The sequence below is a fragment of the Diplotaxodon limnothrissa genome, linkage group LG14, assembly GCF_057381915.1.
Source record: "Diplotaxodon limnothrissa isolate DT_005_m linkage group LG14, D_limnothrissa_male_GT1.1, whole genome shotgun sequence".
In the NCBI taxonomy this organism is placed as follows: domain Eukaryota; kingdom Metazoa; phylum Chordata; class Actinopteri; order Cichliformes; family Cichlidae; genus Diplotaxodon; species Diplotaxodon limnothrissa.
In genome coordinates, this window is record NC_140609.1 from 21,956,973 (window position 1) to 21,981,263 (window position 24,291).

General features: G+C 39.8%; 1 protein-coding gene across 3 annotated transcripts; it reads right to left on the minus strand.

Annotated features, from left to right (window-relative positions):
* Positions 1 to 465: 465 nt before the first annotated feature.
* On the minus strand, positions 466 to 21,797 carry foxn1 (forkhead box N1). Of its 3 annotated transcripts, XM_085370887.1 has the most exons (9): positions 21,640 to 21,797; positions 7,469 to 7,550; positions 6,555 to 6,851; positions 6,267 to 6,362; positions 5,995 to 6,116; positions 5,775 to 5,871; positions 1,702 to 1,918; positions 1,145 to 1,606; positions 466 to 776 (listed from the first exon to the last, which is right to left on the minus strand). In XM_085370887.1, exons 1-9 carry the CDS (start codon positions 21,795 to 21,797, stop codon positions 466 to 468), a joined length of 1,842 nt encoding a protein of 613 aa, XP_085227013.1. The 3 variants fall into 3 exon arrangements, with proteins under 3 accessions (XP_085227013.1, XP_085227014.1, XP_085227012.1); XM_085370888.1 differs by lacking the exon at positions 21,640 to 21,797 and having other exon boundaries at positions 1,711 to 1,918; positions 7,469 to 7,531; XM_085370886.1 differs by lacking the exon at positions 21,640 to 21,797 and having other exon boundaries at positions 1,711 to 1,918; positions 6,267 to 6,851; positions 7,409 to 7,531.
* Positions 21,798 to 24,291: the final 2,494 nt, after the last annotated feature.

Below are 24,291 nucleotides of genomic sequence, written 5' to 3' on the forward strand. Positions count from 1 at the left end.
TCTGGCCAATCCACCACCTCTCATTGTTCATGCCGTTACAAAATAAATAAATAAATAAGTCATCAGCCCACCGGACAAATGCCCGGTATGCCCGATGGCCAGTCCAGCTATGTTAACCTGCTAATCTTTCGCAGAAAAATTGTTTTCTGTGGTGCCGTCTTTCGTGCTTGGCTCTCCTACCTTTGCTAACATGATGCTCATAGTGCAGAAGCCGATGCTGCATTCAGTTACACTCGTATATCTGAGCTTCACTATGAAACATAATCATACATTTGATATTTCATTGAATTTTATTGTTTTAGCTTCGGGGTGGCCAGTCTGGTTTGGGGGAGCCCCCCAAGGCCACCCCGCTGGACACGCCACGGGGCTTAAATTACCACCAATCATACACTGTAGTGTGAAACTGCTTGAAACTATATTCCTCGTTCAGACTCACATGGTACATCAAATACATAGAGCGAAGGTTTACATTAAAGAGACGGATGCAGTGCAGGAGGTCAGATACCCAGCCAAGCTTTCCACTCCTGAATATAATACGGGATTTAGTCCGTTAAAACAGCCATGCTGCTCCACATTTCGCCCTTCGTCCCCGTCCTCGTACTCCGCTTCACAACGACCGCTGGCAACCACAGCTGATGTCTGACTGATGGGAGGCACGACATGCAGGCCGCTGCTCTGGATGTGGTGGTTCTGAGGGACAAAGGTAGCGGACGAGCTTGTGCTAACTTGTGGTTCTGCCACCAGACTGTCGACTCTCAGCTCCTCCCACAGGTTACCTGCAAAAAAGGAACCACAGGTCATATTTTAGAGAGCAACACCAATCATTATTTAGCAGGGATGCTACACTCACACAACAGTTTGCTATTTTGTTATTTTTACAGTTAAAGCAGCCTGCAGAAATGCAGACTGATCTAAAGTTGTGTAAAAGATTATGATGGGCTTTGTCTACCAAGCAAGGAACTCAACTCTTCAGTGCTCTCTGGTGGGCAAACTATGCAACTAAGACACAGCTCCTAAATTCCCTTTTCTTTCCTATCAGCTTTTAAACCAGTTTGTCAGTATCAGTAATAAATATCTGCTGAAGCTTGCACAAGCAAATCTTGGTGCACTCATTTTCCCTCCGTATTGTCCCTGTCTTTCATACCTTGCAGCTGAAGGTCAGTCAGACTGGGGTTGAGCATGTCAATGTCATAAGTGGTGTCTCCCTCCAGCAGAAACTCCTGCATGGTGGTCCTGGGCTCAACACTGTAATCACACTGGAGAGCATTGTTATAAACAGGTGGTATCTTCCCAGCTACCGGTGAGTTGAGGCTTCCAGTGGATGATGGGATACCGGCTGCAGGCTGCTGTCCACAGGGTGAGAAGAGGGCGAATGAGTTGCTGGGGTGTGTGACAGCAGGGGGGAGGTAGAAGGGCTGCTGAGGCTGAAGGTGAGCATAAAGTGACTGGCAAATGGGCTGGCATGCTGGGCGAAGCTCAGCTGGAGTACAAGTAAAAGCGGAGGGGTTGTAGACGGGGGTCGCTCTGGTTAATGTGCCTGATTTGGGGTTCGGTGGCACAGACCTGAGTCTTTCCGGTCTTTCTCCCAGTAGTCGATCAAGATCTTCTACAGGAAAAGTAAAACAAGCAAAATAAGTAGTAGAAAAGAATCTTCTGTATACCTTAATTTCTACTCTGCAATTTCTCAGGTTGGATACCTACGGGACTGACCTGGCTTTGCCATGCTCCTGCGAATAGTAACGGGGTCTTTCCGGCGCCACTTGTGCAGCTCCTCCTGCATTTTCTCCACCTTGGCTGGATTGAGCGCCCACAGGCAGCCTTTACGAGACGTGCTGCCATTCTTGTTCTCCACCTTCTCAAAGCACTTATTCAGGGACAGATTGTGCCGCACAGAGTTCTTCCATCCATCAGGAGCCGTCTGAACACAGGAAGAAAAAGATAAATGAAGAACATTTATGTTAAAAGTGAACCACTTGGCTGCCGGGACACCTCATATTACTTTAAACAAACTGGACAAATTCTCCTGATGGCTCATGAATGTTATTATGATTCATTGTTTCGGGGAACACCCTATACAGAATTCCAAACAGAACATTTTTCCATAGTTTCCACAGTTTTTTTTTTCCACATCTTGAGTATGACTTTGAAAGAAACTCGACCTCACTTGCCTGATTGTCTTCCGCTGCATGTGTTACATTCTTGTTAAAATATCTTGAGAGCAACTATAAATTAATTGTGAACCATCTAATAAAATCAGGGTACTCAGTCCACCCTGCAGGGAATATTACAACACACAGTATATTAATATTGCCACCATCTGCTCTGCCAGTAAATGGTATCTGCATGCCATAACAAGTGTCCACTGAACTGCACATAAGCGATGTGTTGATTGAAGCATTTAGACGTATCTAGAAACAGCTTTTACAAAGTGAACCCAACTTTTCTTCAAATATCATTTCATCTGTCTCATGTATATTCGAGCCCTGCAGCATATGTTTAACTTTTTTTTTCATTCTTTTTTTTTTTTAGGCAGCTGTTTGGAAAACAGCCATCTATAAGCCATCTTTAATATGAATGGCAGCAAGTCTTTCAGCTCCCTCCAGAAGTTACTCTGAACCTATTGAACTGATTCATAGATGGCTGGAAAATGTAAAATATTTGTCGTTTGCAGGGTTCAAGTCCAATAAAGGTATTTTATCCATCCATTTTCTTCCGCTTTATCCGGGGCCGGGTCGCAGGGGCAGCAGCCTAAGCAGAGAAGCCCAGACCTCCCTCTCCCCAGCCACTTCCTCCAGCTTATCCGGGGGAACACCAAGGCGTTCCCAGGCCAGCCGAGAGATATAATCTCTCCAGCGTGTCCTGGGTCTGCCCCGGGGCCTCCTTCCGGTGGGACATGCCCGGAACACCTCACCCAGGAGGCGCCTAGGAGGCATCCTTGTCAGATGCCCGAACCACCTCAGCTGGCTCCTTTAGATGTGGAGTATTTTATGAGCGTAACTAATCTAATCTAATCTGTTACTTAGAACTCCTCACCAAAAAAAGGATGCAATGCATTGATATGTATACCTCCCTCCAACAAAAAAGTGCATCACTGTTTTATTTGTAAATTAATACCGTGCGTGAGAACTGAGAGCAAATGATGTATAGCAGGGGTGTTAAACATAAGAAATGGGCCAGCAAAGTCCCCAATTCAGCCCACTGAACAGCTTTGGAAAGGAGGCATGGGTTTTCAGAAATGTTCCCAAGCCCATGAAGTGATTTCCATGGTTCCCAGAAAAAAATTGCAATATCAGTAAAACACTTAAAATCGCTTAATAATGAAAAATGCTCCATTTAAATATATGAGCTACTGTCTTACAACTATTTTCTGTTACGTTTGTTAACAATTGTATTTTTCTGTCCTTTACCCTGGAACAGCTGTTACAAAATTGCCCTTAAAAAACGTTTCTGAAGTACTGAAAGGTTTGTTTATTTAAACTACTATTAATTAATTAATCACTAAGGAAAATACGCTTGGTATAAACTGCACACATATCAATCAAGTTTTAATGGTAATTTATTATATTGAATCTTTTACACTTTAAATTCGCAAAAAGAAAAACCAAATCAGTTCGTTAATCAGCATTTTGGGCATAAAGATTTTTTTGAGTGTACACTCATGGTTCCACTTCGATTAAACACACAGAATAACATTTAGGAAGCCCATTACAATGAAGTCCCACATGTCAGTTCAGTGTCAAGAGACACTTGTATACTCAAGAACACAACAAAGAGCAAGGGAAGACTGGGACAGACACAGGAAGTTGAGACAGCTGTGAACACAGCAGCGACTAATCTGGAGTAAGGACTAGAGATGGCACGATACCACTTTTTTATGTCCGATACGATATCATAAATTTGGATATCTGCCGATACCGATATGAATCTGATATAGTGTTTTTTAATCAACAACTGGTTTTTTTTAATATCTTGCTGCATTTTGTATAAGTTCATACTCAAGTTTAAAACAACAACTACACTAAAGCTATTCTGTTATACCTGTATGCAAAAAAAAAATTTCATAGTTCAGCAATACTGATCAATCTAATAAACTTAAACCTACACCATCCTCCCTATTCTGGTTTTTTAAAGAGTACTTAGCATAAATATTAAGCAACCTAACTAATAGGGTTCCAACTCCCAGCAACAACAAAAATAAATAAATAAAACATAGGGAACCACCCCTCACGCTCCACCTCATGATGCTTAATCGACGTAATCAACCTTAATTTGATGCAGTGTGAAAAAAATGCACAGAAATCAATTATTTTTCAAGAAATATTAAATAGATTCAACATCTTTCTTCAACAAAATTGCAGACTGCACAGATGGTACCTTCCCAAAGGAAAAAGTACTATAGCTTACTAGGGTATATATATTAGACTTAATAGTCACTATATACAGTAATTGACTTCTATTCCTTTTACATCAAATTAAAACTTTGGGTGTCAGATAATTATTTATTAAAAGCTAGACATTTTAAATGAGAATAAGAAAGAAAAGTATGTCTTTGTGCCCCCTTTTCCCTGTTAATGCCCTATCGGCCCCCCTGGCTAAACTTTGCTAGATCCGCCCCTGCACAGTTACAGCCGTCAGCTACGTAGAAAAAGATCCTCGAGTAGAAAGTAATAATAAATAAATTCTAACAACAGCTTATCAAGCTTAAACGTGCTGCTGTTGTTCAGCCCCTGGTTTCCTCTTTCTGGCACGAAGTGGGCCAAAAACAAACAAGAGACACGGACTGACAGAAAAGCCGATCAGCTGATCGTTAAGCAGTTTCATGATTGAAGTAGCAGCAAGAAGAGGCAGTCGCTCCATATATCGCTTGTTAAGCTTAACGCAGGAATGCTTTACAAACATTCAGAGATGGACTTACACACTTGCTTTACTTCTCTCGGGGATAACTTTGTTGGAGATGAAATGCCGGGTTGCTAGCGAAGCTCCAAATGCTATCCAGACCACTGACAGGTCCCGCATGCCACAGCCGCTCTATCACGTGATGCATACTGCTCCGACGTGCTAACGTTCTGAGGTGAGTTACGGGGTGTTGCAAGTTTTGTGAGGTGCTTTCGTGATATTTAATGGATCGGATTACATTTTTTATTTTTCTCCAATATCCGATCCAGTAATTTAGGTCAGTAATACCGATACGTAATATCGGATGGGTCCATCTCTAGTAAGGACACAGAGGAAGAAAAACTGAATGCAATGCGTATAGGAATAAGGGATTATCAAAATAAAACAGGAAGTAACAAACACTGAGACCAAAATTGAGACACATGAATTTGACACAGGGACTGGAAATAAACAAACATGGAAATATGACTGACTGAAGAGACAAACCATAGAGACTAGACAGACTACAACAGGAGCTCTTGATGACAAGACACAGAGACGAGATTAGAAACAGACTGGTCACGAAAGGGAGCTAATGTAACAAAACAAGAATCAGGAACTAGAAATAATAAACTATGATGCACTAGAAAATACAAAACTCAGGACTAACTAATACAAAGCTAAAACTTAAATCCAAGAAAGAGAATCAAAAGTCAAAAATAAACTCAAAGCACTGGGTCATAGTGACTATGTCACATGCTTTGTTTCTATATCACGTGTCTGTATGTTTACCCTTAAAACAAAAATGTCTTTAGCACACAAATGTCTCTTGAAAAGAAACCTTGGTCTCAGTGAGCCAACATGCTTAAGTAAAGTATTTAATAATAACGTTGTGGTACCTTGAAATATGGGAAGTGTTCAGTCATGAAGCTGTAGATCTCGCTGACTGGGAGACTTCCTGTTTTGCTGTTCTTCAGAGCCATGAAAATCAAAATGCTGCCACAATAAAGAATTTTATTTATAATTATATATTTTAAAAAGCTACCCTGCTTGTGATAGCACGGACAGTATTAAATATTAGTAAGTAAAAAAAGGTAGACAAAAGATTTAGCTTCAGACCTGTATGAGTAAATGGGCTTAGGAAAGATGGACTGTGTGGTGTCGTCCTGGTGTGACTGGCTGGAGAGACTATATTTTGAGGTGCTGGACTGGTCCTTGTTAGGATACAGTCTAGAAGAGACCTTTTGAGAACAGAGAAGAAATCATGATCTGACCACTGTGTTATAGTCCAATGTGCACACCATATCATAAATGCAAATATTAGATATTACTCGTGTCCTAAACGTCATGTCCTCTAAAGCATTTCTGAGTGCCTGAAGCAGGACACTCACCTGTTGTTGAGGACTTGCTGAGCTGTAGGATGGATAGCTCTGAGATAGAAAACAGGGAGGATCCACAGGTATGCCTGGTAGCTCTGGATATGAGTTCTGCAAATGTAAGTAAATGAAGGAAAAATGTTTGGAGAAGCTTTCAAGACAGTGTTTTTTGCTGTGATGTGGTGGATCTTTTTTTTTTTTGGCCTGTCTATCTTCCTGTGTCAAATCAATCAGGCTGCTTTTGGCTGTACAAAACTTTATTAATATGGAAGGATAAAATGAGAGTATCATAAGGATAGAAACCTGAATGCTGCCATTGTACTGGTCCCAGGATGGTGGCATATCGCTGCTGTGCGAATGACTGCCAGGACTGCACACCTCATGCAGACTGCTAAAGGAAGAAGAGCACTGTTGTAGGCACTCTGTCACTGCTCCGTCACTGAACTGTCGCTGATACGGGTGGAAACGGTCAGCGTCCAGGTCCCCTCGCCCTGACCGTGAACTGATCATTCCATCAGCGCTGTGCCTCCTGCTCACTGCTGCAGTTCTCAGACTCAAGGTGTTGCTCTTTTCCTGGGTGAAGCAGCTGCCTTCTTTGGTCTGTGGTGTGAAAACCATCATCACAGTGATTTGACACAGGCTGGATTTACTTGGAAATACAAATATGCTAACTGCTGCAAAACAGGTGGCACCCATCTCTCCACTTTAATTTTAAACAAAGAATTCAATAACAGTTTTTCCAGGGAATCCCCTAAGGTAAACAGAGAAGTGTGCCATCTTTATTTATTACTATTCTTATTTATTTTATTGTTATTTAGAGTGTGGCCACAAAATAAAATGTGTCAGAAGTCTTTTTGAAGGATTTAAGACGGGTTTATTTATCCTGACAGTAGTTTAAGTTCTATTTAATAAGCATTAAAGTGGCATAAGTTGTATCTGTCTGCAAGTGGGTAGCTGTACAATCCCCGCCCTCATATACTTTGTTCTTGTTATTTTTGAAAAACTCACTCAGTTTAATTCAGAAACACTACACAGAAATGCAGATAGCAGCTAGATGTGACTCAAAGCAGATTCAGAACTGGTTTATTTGCAGTGTTACATTAAAAAAAAAAAAGAAGGTCATTTTGGGTTAAAATAGCAATGCCAGAGGCGGCTGCCTCTGTTTCTACCATCTGTTGATGTGAGGCTCCAAAGGGTTCACAGGTGTGTAGACTCACCTGAGGGGGTGATGTTTGATGATGAGATTTGCTGCTCGGGGAAAATGTCAGTGACTGTGACATCCTGCACCAAAACCTGCTGCTGTGAAGACATTTGTGAAAACAAGCTAAATGAGAAACGTTTGGGTTGTTGTCAGGGGCTTTAGTCAAATTGAACGTTAAAAAAGCTGTGAAAGTAATTTAGTAAAAACTTAAATGCTGCTGGACCAAAATGAGACAACGAGACTGACTCTGGTGTCATTTTTGTATGCTAAATATAATGATGTTGTATCTGGCAGCTGCTTAGCTTATCTTAGTTTAAGCTAGCAGTGCACAGCTTAAAGACTGCACTGCTTGCTAGGATGTGACAAAATTGGCAAAAGCTGTGCAGTTAAAGCTCACATTTGTTTATATTTTGCTAGGAAAATAGGAAATTGATGCAGTGCAACGCAAAAGCATCTTTAACGCAGCCTTAGGCAAGCTTTCTTGTAATTTCTTCAATTAGTCTTTAAGACATTTAAAGCTCTTCTTTGGATCTTGGCTGCATTTTGTCCTGTTCACTGTCAAGATTAGTCCACACTGTCGATAATGTTGATCTTTGGGGAGGCCAATCCAAGGCTCATAGTGTTCCACTGTGTTTTAAAGATGGCTGTAGACCAGGGGTCTCCAACTCCAGTCCTCAAGATACAGGGGGTGTCCAAATTCATAGGCTGCACCCTCCTGATGCCGCGTTTGTAGGCCGATTACGTCACAGCGACGCGACAAATGCTGTCCAAATGCATTTAATGTTTTTGTTTGGCTTTTTTCAGTGTTTTATTAGTTCGTGAGTAAATCGGTTTGGCTGAGATTAAAGTTATAGTTTTCACACAGCTGAATAAACGTCAAAAAGAAAACTGATTAAACAGAAGTGTGAGATGATCAAGCATTTACGCCAGTGTCCTGTTATATTTTACATAGCAAGGAGCAGGTGGCTGAATTTATTAAACTCCATCGAGACAGCCATCTATACTCCAACACAGCTGAATTAAATAGCTGAATTACCTCTTCAACTTGCCATCAAGTTTGGCAAAGGATTGGTAACAAGCCATTAATTTGATTCCGATGTGTTGGAACAAGGATGCATCTAAACGCTGCAGGACAGTAGCTCTCAAGGACTGGACTTCTACAGATACTCACCGTGTACCTCTCTTTTGACATTCATAATGGATTTGTATACATCAATTAATAATATCTGTTGACACTGATTTTCAGTCCAGTTGTCCAGCTTTTTCCATTCTTCTCCCTGTTTCCCATCTTTTAAGAATTGTTTCTCGACAGCCATCCTTTCACTGAGAACATTTCCAATGACACTTGAGTAAACAGAACTGAAGAGCCAACTACATGTCTGAGGTAGTTGGTAAATTTTCATACATTTAAATGACATGATACTGATACTGTTCATCTGCTATAGAGTTTTCTAGGCCTGTGAATTCTCCTTTTCCCCCCTACCGATCCGGTTTCCTAAGTCTTTTAAAGACACACTGAACACTATACTGAGAAATGCCAAGTTTTCAGCTACTGTAATAACTCTTTTGGATTCACCTTGTTGGTGCTAAAATAACATTTCATGTCTGTCAAACTGTATTATCTTTGGCATTTAAGAGGAATCAACATAAGAGGAATCAACTCTGACATGTTTGGGGAAAGCACTTCTGTTCACTGATCCTTTGTGGTAATATCGTGTGAGTCATTTCTCTAATGTAAATCTGACAGCACGAATGCAGGCGTGGGAACAGCTGAGTTCATTTTCACCACCAGAGCATTAAAACTCCAAAGTGCTGGTGGACGTATGTGGGTCAGGAGGGTTATCTGAAAGTGTTATGTGATCCCATCAGAGGTGTGAGACACGTGGCCCTGGTTCCAGTAAAGGTAACCTCAGCCTCCACATAAACCAAGCTCATTAAAACTGCCAACAAACCGTGGCGCTGGGTCACGTAAAGTAAAGTAATGCTGAGGCGGACAAAGTGCCTCTCTTAGAAAGTTTGTGTGTGGAAAAGAGAGAAGTAGCAATCGTAGCTCTTTCTGTTCACATCAAAGGAGGCTAAAGTGTCGAGGTGAAAGCTGAGAGATTGACGTTTTCATCACTGTGGCAACAAATCCTCTCATCTGCTTGACAGACACTGTCACCAGCTAGAACGGATGCATTTTTAGTAAGAAAAGAAGGAGCTGTAGCGGTGGCCATAATGTGTGTGTATGTGTGCTTATCTGTGTTTCCATAAATCAATACCTAAAAGTTGTGTAGTTTTTAAAAACTGCATCTATCTTAAAAAGAGAGGTTGTTCCTCTATCTCTTTGCTCATTTTGCACAAAAAAACAAAAAAAGTTTTGTAATGTTACAAAGATCAGTGTTCATGATTTCCATTTTATTTAAACATGAAAGTATACATGTATTAGGGCGGTTGAGAGGCTCCTACACTTGACATGACACTACCAAGACTTTGATGTGAAATTTACCCAAAATGAAAAAACGCATACCTGTTCAGTCTTAAAAATCTTTCTCATATATGAAAAGGATTTTTTATTTTGTCCATGCTTTTTATGGTACTTTTGGATGACTATTAATGCACAAGAGACAGAAATTTAAGTGACTAATCTTGTGTAAGTATTAAATCTGTAAATAGGTCAGCTGTGAGGATTCATCAGCAAGTCAGGATAAAATTGTGCGCTAATAGTTTCAAGGAGCTTCATGACTCTCATGTCTGCTATTTTATTCTATTCCTTTCTATTTCTTATGCTTTCTAAATGTTCCAACTCACATTCCCTTTTAACAATCAGCAATCTAGTGAGTTTTCTATTTTATTTTAGAAAATAATTCTTTAAACTTAACAGAGCATGTGATACTTGTAATACTCTACATGAACAAATAATGTATTGCATGTATGCATTTCCATTTTTGACACTTTCCTGGATTTTACACAGTTAGCCTCTTTTAACTAGCATTTAACTGTAAACCAGGCTTTTAACTACTGAGATAGTTTGTGTCATTTATTGTTAGATTATGACCACTTGGCTTCTTATGTTTAATACATAGAGGCAGAATAGTCCAAATTAAACACAAGATCAGAGTTTTGTGCTAAGAGTGAATGCTGCAACCCTTTGATCTTCAGTTCGGGGTTATTTGTTATGTAAATTATTCAAGCTAAATAATCTTGTTTTAAATTATTGGAAATTATTTTTTTATGGGTGTAGATTTTACCACAAAGTGTCACAATTTCTGTGGTTGCATCTACACATAAGTTTTAATCATGATATAGAAAATATTGTATAATATACTTTTTGACCTCTGCAAGCAGCAGTAGATGTAGGATGGTGGATGTTATGCATGAAAAAATTCAATTTGTGTACTTTTTAATGTGAATATTAAAATGGGTTTTGTTGTGCTATTATTTTGTTATATTTGATAAATTCAGTCAGGTGGTTCGGTTTGTATGTGCTTCAGTGGAACTGGACAAAGATGATGAAATTTTATGAGCATTTAACATCTATTCTTTATCATTATATGAGTCTTGCAATTGCAATTATTTTTAATGTACTGTGAAACAATAAGAATGAAAGTGACCATTTTATTCTATTAATTCTATTTGATACTATCAACAGTATTGTTTCTCCTCCAACTCAGCATGCTGTGTTACTTTCTGACGAAGATTGTAGCACTTTCCTCAATTACTTTGTAAATAAGGTGATGGACTTGAGATCCAAAATCTCCTCGAGTGCCTCCCCCTATGAAGATGCCCCTTGTTGTCCCGGGTCATTTACTTCTTTTTCTCCAATCACACTCAATGACTTAATTGCAGTAATATATGCTATACAAAACGCAGCAGCCAGACTACTAACTCGCTCTAACAAGCGAGCTCACATCACTCCTATTTTATGTTCTTTACATTGGCTCCCAATAGATTTTAGAATTCGTTTTAAAATTATCGTTTTAACGTACAGAGCACTAAATGGCCAAGCCCCAGATTATTTATCCAAGCTTCTCACAAAATACACTACTGCTCGCCGTCTCCACTCACAGACTCAGAGTTTGTTGGTTGCTCCCAGAACACGTCTGAAGACGAAAGGGGACAGAGCCTTTCAGTCTGTGGCACCAAGGCTGTGGAACAGTCTGCCTCTACAACTACGTTTGGTTGACTCTGTGGAATCCTTTAAAAAACAGTTAAAAACTTTACTGTTTAAACAAGCTTTCTGTTGACCAATGCTTTTCATATTTTTATATTTTTTAATTTACATTTAAACTCTATATTGTGTATATTGTGCATTTTGCTATTTATTGTCTATTTATTGTACTGTTTATTTTAATCTCTGTGTGCAGCGCTTTGTGACTACCTGTCTATGAAAAGCGCTTAATAAATAAACTTTACCCTTACCTTTATGCAATGCTAATGAAAACATTTTGACTTAAAGAACCTCCAACAGTCACATGTCAGATTCTGCCCTGCCCTATGGTGACGAATTGAGCTTATAATATGCAAATTCTTCTCTAATGATTGTGTCACAGAAACAACACCGATGGCTGTCAGTGGAATGAATAATAAATAAATCACATGTGAAAGCTGACAAGCTGTGGACAAGACGGTGTAGCTGATTCAAATGTATGAATGTGCCCGCGGCACATTTCCAGCTACAGTGGCTTGCAAAAGTATTCAGCCCACTTGTACTTTCCCACATTTTGTCACATTAAAGCCACAAACATGAATCAATTTTATTGGAATTTCACGTGAAAGACCAACACAAAGTGGTGTACACGTGAGAAGTGGAACGAAAATCAGACATGATTCCAAACATTTTTTTTTATAAATAAATAACTGAAAAGTGGGGTGTGCGTAATTATTCAGCCCCCTTTGGTCTGAGTGCAGTCAGTTGCCCATAGACATTGCCTGATGAGTGCTAATGACTAAATAGAGTGCACCTGTGTGTAATCTAATGTCAGTACAAATACAGCTGCCCTGTGACGGCCTCAGAGGTTGTCTAAGAGAATATTGGGAGCAACAACACCATGAAGTCCAAAGAACACACCAGACACGTCAGGGATAAAGTTATTGAGAAATTTAAAGCAGGCTTAGGCTACAAAAAGATTTCCCAAGCCTTGAACATCTCACGGAGCACTGTTCAAGCGATCATTCAGAAATGGAAGGAGTATGGCACAACTGTAAACCTACCAAGACGAAGCCGTCCACCTAAACTCACAGGCCGAACAAGGAGAACGCTGATGAGAAATGCAGCCAAGAGGCCCATGGTGACTCTGGACGAGCTGCAGAGATCTACAGCTCAGGTGGGGGAATCTGTCCATAGGACAACTATTAGTCGTGCACTGCACAAAGTTGGCCTTTATGGAAGAGTGGCAAGAAGAATGCCATTGTTAACAGAAAACCATAAGAAGTCCCGTTTGCAGTTTGCCACAAACTAGAAGGGGACACAGCAAACATGTGGAAGAAGGTGCTCTGGTCAGATGAGACCAAAATGGAACTTTTTGGCCAAAGTGCAAAACGCTATGTGTGGCTGAAAACTAATACTGCACATCACTCTGAACACACCATCCCCACTGTCAAATATGGTGGTGGCAGCATCATGCTCTGGGGGTGCTTCTCTTCAGCAGGGACAGGGAAGCTGGTCAGAGTTGATGGGAAGATGGATGGAGCCACATACAGGGCAATCTTGGAAGAAAACCTCTTGGAGTCTGCAAAAGACTTGAGACTGGGGCGGAGGTTCGCCTTCCAGCAGGACAACGACCCTAAACATAAAGCCATATCCATGTGTTAGAATGGCCCAGTCAAAGTCCAGATCTTAATCCAATCGAGAATCTGTGGCAAGATCTGAAAACTGCTGTTCACAAACGCTGTCCATCTAATCTGACTGAGCTGGAGCTGTTTTGCAAAGAATGGGCAAGAATTTCAGAAGATGATGGACTTATTTTAAATCACTTACACTGGCCAGCTATCACATTTAAAACATGGGCAGTTGTATTAACAATAAAACCCTATGATGGGAAACCTTAGGTTTTGGGATCCATATGGATGCTTCTTTGACACATAACCAATGATGTAGACAACAAGGACTAGCCATGCAGGTGCCACCCCTCAACCCACAGGATCCAAAGGGTCCGCTGCCAGTTTCACAGGATCATACAGGACACGCCCAGAAATTAATGTGGAAGATTTGGTATGTAGGTCAGTAGTATTTATTTTTGTGTTAGTAGAAGGCAGATACATTTTCATTTGTGTCAAGTTGAATAATTATTCCCTCTAAACTCAGTGATTCAGCGTTTCAAGAACCCCCATCCCACTCTTCACATATTTCTCAGCCCATTATGAAATCCTAATATGCAAATCTCATGATCTGAGGCAGTGCCAGTAACCGCAAACAGCTAAATGACAGGTAAGCTGAAGACGAGATACCAATTGTCTGGCTAGCTGAGTTGCTTTTCAGTTACGTCTTAACAGACCGGATGATTTTAAAGTTTGTGGTCTGGTGAGCAGGAAGTGGGTGGTACATTTATGGTTATTGTATTGAATCAGTATCTGGCCTGAATTCATGTGGGATTTGACTGCTGCATAATGTGTCATTTGTATTTGCATTTCATGGGGGTGTGCAAATTAAGGTAATGTTCCAAGACAACCACATCTAGCTGGACTATTTACTGTTTTCATTTTAGTCAACTACTTTAAACCCTTAATTTGAGGATAGGGCATATGATCCCTCATTAGATCACATGTCAGTTGTTTTAATGGAAACAAATCTGGTGGCTGTCACTAAGGTATCAAGTAAAATGTGTTCATTTTCTCATGAATGCTTTTCTTGCTGCAGGCTGAAATTCTCTCTGGGTGATGTTGTGAGGATTACATAATGTATAGGGGTTCTTTTTAACTACTTGCTATCATGCAATTTGTTTGGAATAGATGCCTCCTTACGGCAACATTTTCTACAAAACACGAGGAAGCTTGATGCATATGTCAGCAGTCAACTGTCAGAATAAGCAAAGCTAAATTATTACTGTTTCTCCCCACAAGCTAAGTCTTACGCACACGATTGTGAAGGTGGGTAATTCACCTCGAAGTCTGTTGTTATTGGGGGGGGAAAAAAGAGCAGGCAGATCTGTTAATGGCCTGGATGATACCGATGACAGTTGTGTTGGCATGAGAACGTTGCCACTCAAAGTTCAGAGGTTAATGAGGATTCCTCTCCTGCACCCATGCCAGCAGCAATACTGCAGTGCTGCAACTTTGCCATTAATAGAAGGATAATAAACTAACTCACTCATGGTAAGCATAAAAATAACAATGTCAGAAAATATCAAAGAAAGCTTACAAAAATTTACCACAACTATTCATTTCACTTTTATTTACATAGCGCCAAATCACAAGAACACTCTCCTATATTGTAAGGTAAAGATCCTACAATGATACAACAACTAGTAATTTAACTCACCTAGTTTTTGGATTCAGTGGCTGCTCTTTCTTGTCCCAGTTAGGTTCTCTCACTCAGCCCTCTAACCTCTGTTGACAGCTTAAGTCTATTTCTCCTGTGGACCTGTGCACCTCCCACTTCCTTATACCTGATAGTGAGGTACTTCGATTAGATTGACTGTTTAAATGTGTATGGAAATGGTTGATGGGTTGGTTTCAGATTTTGGCAGCTCGGAATATCATCCTCATGTTTTGTGTGTGTGTGTGGGGGGGGGGGGGGGGTGTGTGTGTGTGTGTGTGTGTGTGTGTGTGTGTGTGTGTGGCACTCGTCCAAGCTAGCCCAGCAATAAGAAAGAAAAACCTGCTGGAACAGGTTTCAAAAGATCTACTTGGTGCAGTCACTGGCAGCTGGCAGCCCTCTCTTCCTCCTTCCATCAGTCTTTTCTCTGAATGTTTGGCTGTCTGTACGGGACATAAAATACAGCACCGCTCACAGCACAGAACGGGCATCTTGCCCTGCTTTCTGAGCTTGCCCATGGCAAAGGCTGCCTTCACTATGATCTGTTTTCATTTAACTATTGAGTGTTCAAACAAACATGTGCACAGGTGAATGCAGGCAACACCGTTTGTGCATTTGAAGCCTGCAAGAATACAAACGCGCCACTGCTGCTGTTGCTAGTGAACAGAAGCAGTCATTCTGGAAATGTTAGTTTCTGATGTAACCAGTAACTGTAAATGTCATACCTCGTGGACATATCCACCAGTTGTTTCTTACGGGCTGCAGAATCTGAAGTCAAACTGATCTTAGGACCACCAGGCAGCTCCCACGTACATTTTAAGATCCCTGATATTTTTAGGAACTAGTGTTTAAAAATCAGCTGTTAAGCTTGAAAAGAAACTGAGGTAGATATTTACCGAAGAATGTGAGAGAGGGAGTAAAGGTATGTCAATACAGGTAGATTCCTATCCTATCCTCCCAATGAACCAGGAACAACAGCAGCCTTAGCTCGTAGCTATACCTTGAACAAACCCTGTCCTCAATGAGAGGGTGAGGCCGAATGACAGAGAAAGACTGAGGATTAGTTACAGACTGAATAAACTCTTGTGTTACAATGCAAGGCCTCTGCAGAGTGAAGATGGTGCCCAAGGCCTTTTCTGCCAAAGATGAAGATCTTGAGGAGGGAGTAATGTGGGAACAGAATCTGGGGGGCTCTTTAGTCAAAGTCTCAATGTCTTCTGGAAAATAATTGCTCTGGTGCTGTTCTCAGTTGCAATATCATGTTTTCTAGAGCTGGAGCAACAAAACAATGCCTCTGACAGCAAGTCAGAGCACAGTTTGTACGGTTTTGAACTTGACATATCTTTAGAATTACATAACACGTAAGCCAGATCTAAAATCATGACAGGTGAGTGAATGTTTAGAGTGAATGTTGTTTTCTTTGAGGGCTTTAATTTACTCTCTGCTATATGCAAATAAAAATCCTGCAGAAAAACAAATGCACACTAACTTGCACATCCAGTTTAGTTGTTTGATCAGGTCAGTGATCAGCCTCTAACCTACATTGTAAGCCATTATGAAAATGAATGGGTTAAACAATAAATTAAAAGGATGACATTTTCATGTCTGTTTCTTCTCTGACCGTCCCCTCCATGTCACCACAGACTCGCTAATAGCAGATATGGCAAAATGGTATGTACCTTAAATAGATAAATATCTCTGCTAACACGCTGTCGACGGGCATGTACTTGTTAAATTGCTTCCTGATCTTTATTTAGCAGCTGTCGGCTGGATTACTCCCTCATAAATTTTTTTTTAAACTTTCTTTTTTATCTTTTATCCGCAAAAACTAAAGTCATTCCTGGAAATTAAAAAAAGACCCCAAAATGATCAACATAAAAATGGAAATTTGCTAAACGTGTTAGCATTATTAGCCTGCTAACTTTGCTTTTCAGCTCAAAGCAGAGCTGTGCTGTAATATGTTAGCACACCACTCATATGCAGTACCTGCTTCATGACATACTTTACAATGTGAAACAGACGTCATGTTTGTGATTTGTTGGCTAATATTTGAATTTTGACCTGGTGTTGTTTTCTTGTTCTTTAAAGATATTAGTTTTATGTGTTGTTACCCAAAACATCACTAACAAATTCTACCATCATCACTAGTCCAGTCGACAGTTATCCATCCATTATGTTAATTTAACTAGTTTAGGGTCGTCTGAGTGTCTGGAGCCTATCCTAGCGCTCAATGGGCAAAAACTGGCATTCACCCTGGTTAACTAGCGGGTCTCTCATTGTGTTAGTTATTGATTAAAAGTCACGCATGTATATGTCTACCTTTCCGTTCAATAAAATTTTAATGGTGTTTAAAGCTGGAGTAATAAGACTAGGTACCAGCTAATAAATGAAGCAGTTTTTTTTTTGTTTTTTTTTTGGGGGGGGGGGGGTTTGTTTGGGGGTTTCTTTTGGGGGGGGGGGGGGGGGTGTTTGGTTTCTTTTGGGGGGGGGGGGGGTTGCAATGATTGGCTGATCTCATAAACCCTTATTTTACTCATATCAAATGTTTACACTGGGGAAATGTATCATTTTAAGAAAAATGCTCATTTATTTTGAAATCAATGGCAAAAACACATCTCAAAAAGTTTGGCCAGTTTAGTATTAAAGCTTTCAAGTTTTCCCAAAATATTTTGCTGCTGTGGTTCAGAGAAGACAGCAGCATTTCTGGATCACGTTTACATATCGACAGTCATTTCTGAACGTGTTCATGTGTCCATCAGGTGATTTCCATGACAGAATCATGTCGGTTTTTAATTCAGTGCGGTCCGAGGACCTGAAAATTACATAGATGTAATCTTCATCTTTATCCCTTGCACACAGATTTCTCCCGATTCCACTGAATCTTTTCATTTTATGATAATATTGGGCACTGTCTCTACAGACTGGTGAATCTCTGCCCATTTTTAATTGGGAGAAACTCTGCCTCTCTAAGATTGTTTTTAATACCAAACCATGTTACTGACCTGTTGCCAATATAACAAGTAGGTAAAAATGGTTTCTTTGTTCTTTTACAGGATTTTGTTGTCATCTCCCTTCTTTTGTGAGACATAATCCTGTCATCCAATTTAAAATGAGTTAATGTTTCTTAAAATGATCAATTTTCAACATGTTTGTTCTATTGTGAATAAAATATGAGCATCTGAGATTTGCCAATCACTGCATTCTGTTTTTATTTACACTGTATGCAGCGTTTGACGGCCCATCTTTTTCATTTTTTCTTTTTCTTTTTTTTTTTGTCTCTTCTTTGTATACATATGACAAAATGTAAACCTTTTTAAGAGGGATGGATTTCCTGTGGCCATCAGATCACATAAATTGTCAATCAAATATCACCTGAAGGCAAACATGCTTTTTTTTTTTTAAACCAGCTGGTTAAATTAAACATTGATTTGTTTTGTTTTGCATGGCCTCAAACTGACAAATTGGGCATTTGACTCTTTATTCACAAACGATAAAGAGAGATAAGGAATGTTGGGGGAAAGTGGCTGAAACGTGAAAACCATAGTGTATCTACATGTGCTGAGAGTAATCCTTAAAGCTACAAGAACAATGTATACAGCTAAATCTAAGCAGAACTTTACCTGATAGCAGACCTCCTTTATTACAGTAAGCATGAAATATGTGTGATCATTAACAAATCAGGACTATTATAGGGTGGACCTTTAATGGTGTGGCTGCACGTGCTCTTCCCAAAGTGGACGTTATGACACCAGGCCATCGACTATATTTTCTTCCTCAGATCCACAGCTTAGCCATCCTGTTTAATTTAAGCATTTGAAGCTACACACGTGTCAGTACACAGTACACAGCACTTTATCGCACACAGGGGTGTGTGCGATAAAGTGAGAATAGAGCTGAAATTCCACATTAGAAATAATGATTTATGAATGGCCTTTAAAAACTCAGGAAAACATTCATTCAGAGTGCCTGAGGCAGCGAGCTTTATCACAGAGTACTTCACATTTATGGCTCAGTGTGCACTTAAATGAATTCAGTAATTACAGTTGGTATCCCAGGGATATTGAATAATAAAATGTGCAGCTGTTTCTCCAAATGACTGTTCTTGGTATCCCATTTGAAAGAAATTACCATTTCATGACCAGTTATTAAAAATCAGAGGTGCATTAAAGCAGTAAAGCTTTCCACTTGCATTTCAGATCATTATGCATCATATTGATTCTCTTCTCACTTATTATTACATGATCAGCTCCCAGAACACGTCTGAAGACGAAAGGGGACAGAGCCTTTCAGTCTGTGGCACCAAGGCTGTGGAACAGTCTGCCTCTACAACTACGTTTGGTTGACTCTGTGGAATCCTTTAAAAAACAGTTAAAAACTTTACTGTTTAAACAAGCTTTCTGTTGACCAATGCTTTTCATATTTTTAGATTTTTTAATTTACATTTAAACTCTATATTGTGTATATTGTGCATTTTGCTATTTATTGTCTATTTATTGTACTGTTTATTTTAATCTCTGTGTGCAGCGCTTTGTGACTACCTGTCTATGAAAAGCGCTTAATAAATAAACTTTACCCTTACCTTTATGCAATGCTAATGAAAACATTTTGACTTAAAGAACCTTCAACAGTCACATGTCAGATTCTGCCCTGCCCTATGGTGACAAATTGAGCTTATAATATGCAAATTCTTCTCTAATGATTGTGTCACAGAAACAACACCGATGGCTGTCAGTGGAATGAATAATAAATAAATCACATGTGAAAGCTGACAAGCTGTGGACAAGACGGTGTAGCTGATTCAAATGTATGAATGTGCCCGCGGCACATTTCCAGCTACAGTGGCTTGCAAAAGTATTCAGCCCACTTGTACTTTCCCACATTTTGTCACATTAAAGCCACAAACATGAATCAATTTTATTGGAATTTCACGTGAAAGACCAACACAAAGTGGTGTACACGTGAGAAGTGGAACGAAAATCAGACATGATTCCAAACATTTTTTTTTATAAATAAATAACTGAAAAGTGGGGTGTGCGTAATTATTCAGCCCCCTTTGGTCTGAGTGCAGTCAGTTGCCCATAGACATTGCCTGATGAGTGCTAATGACTAAATAGAGTGCACCTGTGTGTAATCTAATGTCAGTACAAATACAGCTGCCCTGTGACGGCCTCAGAGGTTGTCTAAGAGAATATTGGGAGCAACAACACCATGAAGTCCAAAGAACACACCAGACACGTCAGGGATAAAGTTATTGAGAAATTTAAAGCAGGCTTAGGCTACAAAAAGATTTCCCAAGCCTTGAACATCTCACGGAGCACTGTTCAAGCGATCATTCAGAAATGGAAGGAGTATGGCACAACTGTAAACCTACCAAGACGAAGCCGTCCACCTAAACTCACAGGCCGAACAAGGAGAACGCTGATGAGAAATGCAGCCAAGAGGCCCATGGTGACTCTGGACGAGCTGCAGAGATCTACAGCTCAGGTGGGGGAATCTGTCCATAGGACAACTATTAGTCGTGCACTGCACAAAGTTGGCCTTTATGGAAGAGTGGCAAGAAGAATGCCATTGTTAACAGAAAACCATAAGAAGTCCCGTTTGCAGTTTGCCACAAACTAGAAGGGGACACAGCAAACATGTGGAAGAAGGTGCTCTGGTCAGATGAGACCAAAATGGAACTTTTTGGCCAAAGTGCAAAACGCTATGTGTGGCTGAAAACTAATACTGCACATCACTCTGAACACACCATCCCCACTGTCAAATATGGTGGTGGCAGCATCATGCTCTGGGGGTGCTTCTCTTCAGCAGGGACAGGGAAGCTGGTCAGAGTTGATGGGAAGATGGATGGAGCCACATACAGGGCAATCTTGGAAGAAAACCTCTTGGAGTCTGCAAAAGACTTGAGACTGGGGCGGAGGTTCACCTTCCAGCAGGACAACGACCCTAAACATAAAGCCATATCCATGTGTTAGAATGGCCCAGTCAAAGTCCAGATCTTAATCCAATCGAGAATCTGTGGCAAGATCTGAAAACTGCTGTTCACAAACGCTGTCCATCTAATCTGACTGAGCTGGAGCTGTTTTGCAAAGAATGGGCAAGAATTTCAGAAGATGATGGACTTATTTTAAATCACTTACACTGGCCAGCTATCACATTTAAAACATGGGCAGTTGTATTAACAATAAAACCCTATGATGGGAAACCTTAGGTTTTGGGATCCATATGGATGCTTCTTTGACACATAACCAATGATGTAGACAACAAGGACTAGCCATGCAGGTGCCACCCCTCAACCCACAGGATCCAAAGGGTCCGCTGCCAGTTTCACAGGATCATACAGGACACGCCCAGAAATTAATGTGGAAGATTTGGTATGTAGGTCAGTAGTATTTATTTTTGTGTTAGTAGAAGGCAGATAAATTTTCATTTGTGTCAAGTTGAATAATTATTCCCTCTAAACTCAGTGATTCAGCGTTTCAAGAACCCCCATCCCATTCTTCACATATTTCTCAGCCCATTATGAAATCCTAATATGCAAATCTCATGATCTGAGGCAGTGCCAGTAACCGCAAACAGCTAAATGACAGGTAAGCTATTACATGATCAGTAGATTGAGTCTTGGGATAACCCAGCTGTACTGCAGCATTACAGGGCACAAAACACAACACTGGGATGTGAGTGGTGTAATAACCCCTCACATCCTATATAAAGGCATAAATGTTGAGTCTTACCTCTGATAGCTGACATCAGTTGGACCTTCTTGAACCTCCATAACTGTGAGAATCAAATCCCTGAGAGCGAGTGATAGATTTTCCTTTGTGTGATGCTGTCGTCCAGCCTTTACCAGGAGCATGGTCTGTAGATTAAATAAAAATCTTCTGGGCTTCATACCTGCTTACTCCTTTGACCCTTTGAGTTTTCTGCTTCCACCATTTTAAAGTCCTTTTTGCCCCATGCCTTCACATACAGCAGATATACGGCCCCCTGCCAAGAGGTTCAATGAAATGTTTTCAATCAGCGTCATATAATAGATTTTTCTGACCTTCAATCATTTTGAATTTCTCCCACTTGACCCCTTGAAAAGATTTGCCTCCTGTTCCCATGGCTCTCCTTAAATCAGCCGAGGGGTCAGTGGTCATAATCCTATAGATGGCAATGAGATTTGAGCCCATCATTAGATTTAAAAGTAACTACAACTCTTGGATCTGCAGTGTCGCTATTGTAAAGATGTGCTTTCTTTAAGTAAGTTAAATATTCTACCTTTGATCAAATAATCAAAAGTTTGATTATCACATTTCTGTGCACTACCATGTGCACAATCTAACCATACTGACAGAATTGCAGTTTCACATGTATGCTTAATACCAAAAACACAATTTGTACTGAGGTTGAACAGAGGAACAGCAATCCCCACGAAGCCATTTTTATGTAGATATCCTGTCAGTAGACCTAATGTGAACCATTATGTAAGATGTATAAAATGCAAACACAATAAAATATCCATCCATCTATTCATTCTGTTCTGCTCATCCAATTAAGGGTCAATAAAGTATCATTAAATCAAAATAAACTAAAACGATGCTGCTTGGGAATCAAGTGCAAAATCATATCGATGTTGTGGACATTGAAAGAGCCAATCTAAAATACAGCCAACATAACATTTCAAAAAGCATTTCAATATTGAGTGAATTAAGATATTTTACGGGCCACATTTTGCTCCATGTTCTCTATTTTTCACTGATTTCACCGTGCTTAAATTGGGGCTAACCCTAAAATCATTATCTATATTGCAAAAAAAGGGGGATTGTTCATAATATGAGTAATAAAGATTATACAAATCCCCTATATCTAAAATCAAAAACATTAAAATTAACAATCTACTTCATTTTCATATATATATCAACTATATCAAAACCATGTTTACCAGGTTAGGCAAATAACAAACTGAATGCAGTTTTATACCTGCACAACTAAAACTATTTTTTCTGCTCAGAAATACAAGTAAAGAACTGTTTGTTATTTACTTTGTAAGTTTGTAACCTGCTTGTTGTAAAACAGAAAATTTGAAAATTGATTGAGTGTTGTCACTCAGTAAGAGGCCTCAGTGGCTATCAGGCCACATGAAGGAGCTTTGATTAGAACTACAAAGACAGCTGCAAGCCTCGTTGTTGCAGTCCTGCAAAAGTAGGAGATGTTTTTCAAATAATTAGTACTGCTATTAGCCCAGCTTGGAAATACACTCAGCTGAAACGTGGCTATGTTCCCCGCGTTAGTGGTTATGATGGCTGTTATGACTCCAGCGGGATGATTGCTGCCTTCGCTCAAAGAAAACAAATTATGTCTAGTGCTTGACCCGAGACAATGCAATGTTTTGTTAACACCATCAGCTTTCTAATAAGATCGATGGCAATTTATCAAACCACGGAGGCACGTTCACATTGCATTTGCTGCTTAAGCTTCCTGAGATCAGTTTCCATGGTAATATTCAGGACATTATGGCCATGCAATTAGATAATAAAGATCAGATATATGAGGATTAATATAAGCTGCTTATCAAAAAATTGGATATAATCTTTATCCAAAACCCTGTGTGCATATCAACATGCTCACTTATAGAGCTTTGTATGTAAATCTATACAAACATTAAAATACTATCACAGCCAAATGATGTGCATGGCCAGGCTGTAAAGCTTTTTGTTTTGCAATACATTTTTTTTAAGTCACAAATGACCAAAACCAAGATGAACTTATTGAAGTTTTAATACATTTAAAGGTTAAAGATATAAGAGATTTGTATCTCTGCCTCTGAGGGTGATATTCACCATGTTGTGGGCTTGTTTGAAAGGTTTTCATGATATTCTTCTTCTTATTGTTCTTGTTAGTGTCATGTTGTGTCTCACCATGAAGGCCAGTATTAGTACAAAGACCTTGGTGGAAACAACACTGCTGGAACGTTCAGTGAATGTGGCCACCAGCACACACACAGCAATGTAGAAATGCCAAAGCGATTAATCTCTTTCTTTTTCTTCTTTCTTCAATCCATAGTGGAATTTCAGACTTCTTGATCCCAACATCCAAATATTAATAGACTGCATTATCTTTATAAAAATATGGTCTTGCTGAACATCTGGCAAATGCAAATCATCTTCAGCGGAGCATAAAGGATGCTCCGTGGAACCACGACAAGAACAAGGAGACAAAGAAATACAATAACATCAAAAGCACCTCGATAGCTGTTTATTTTCTGTCCGAAAGCCTTCCTCTATATTGTCTCCAGATAATGAATGTATTTCGCAAAGATGAAACACAAGAATGCTTTAATGTGTTGTTGTAACTTGGTTTGTACTTCAACAGGTTTTTCCACTTTCCCAAAGTGACTAATG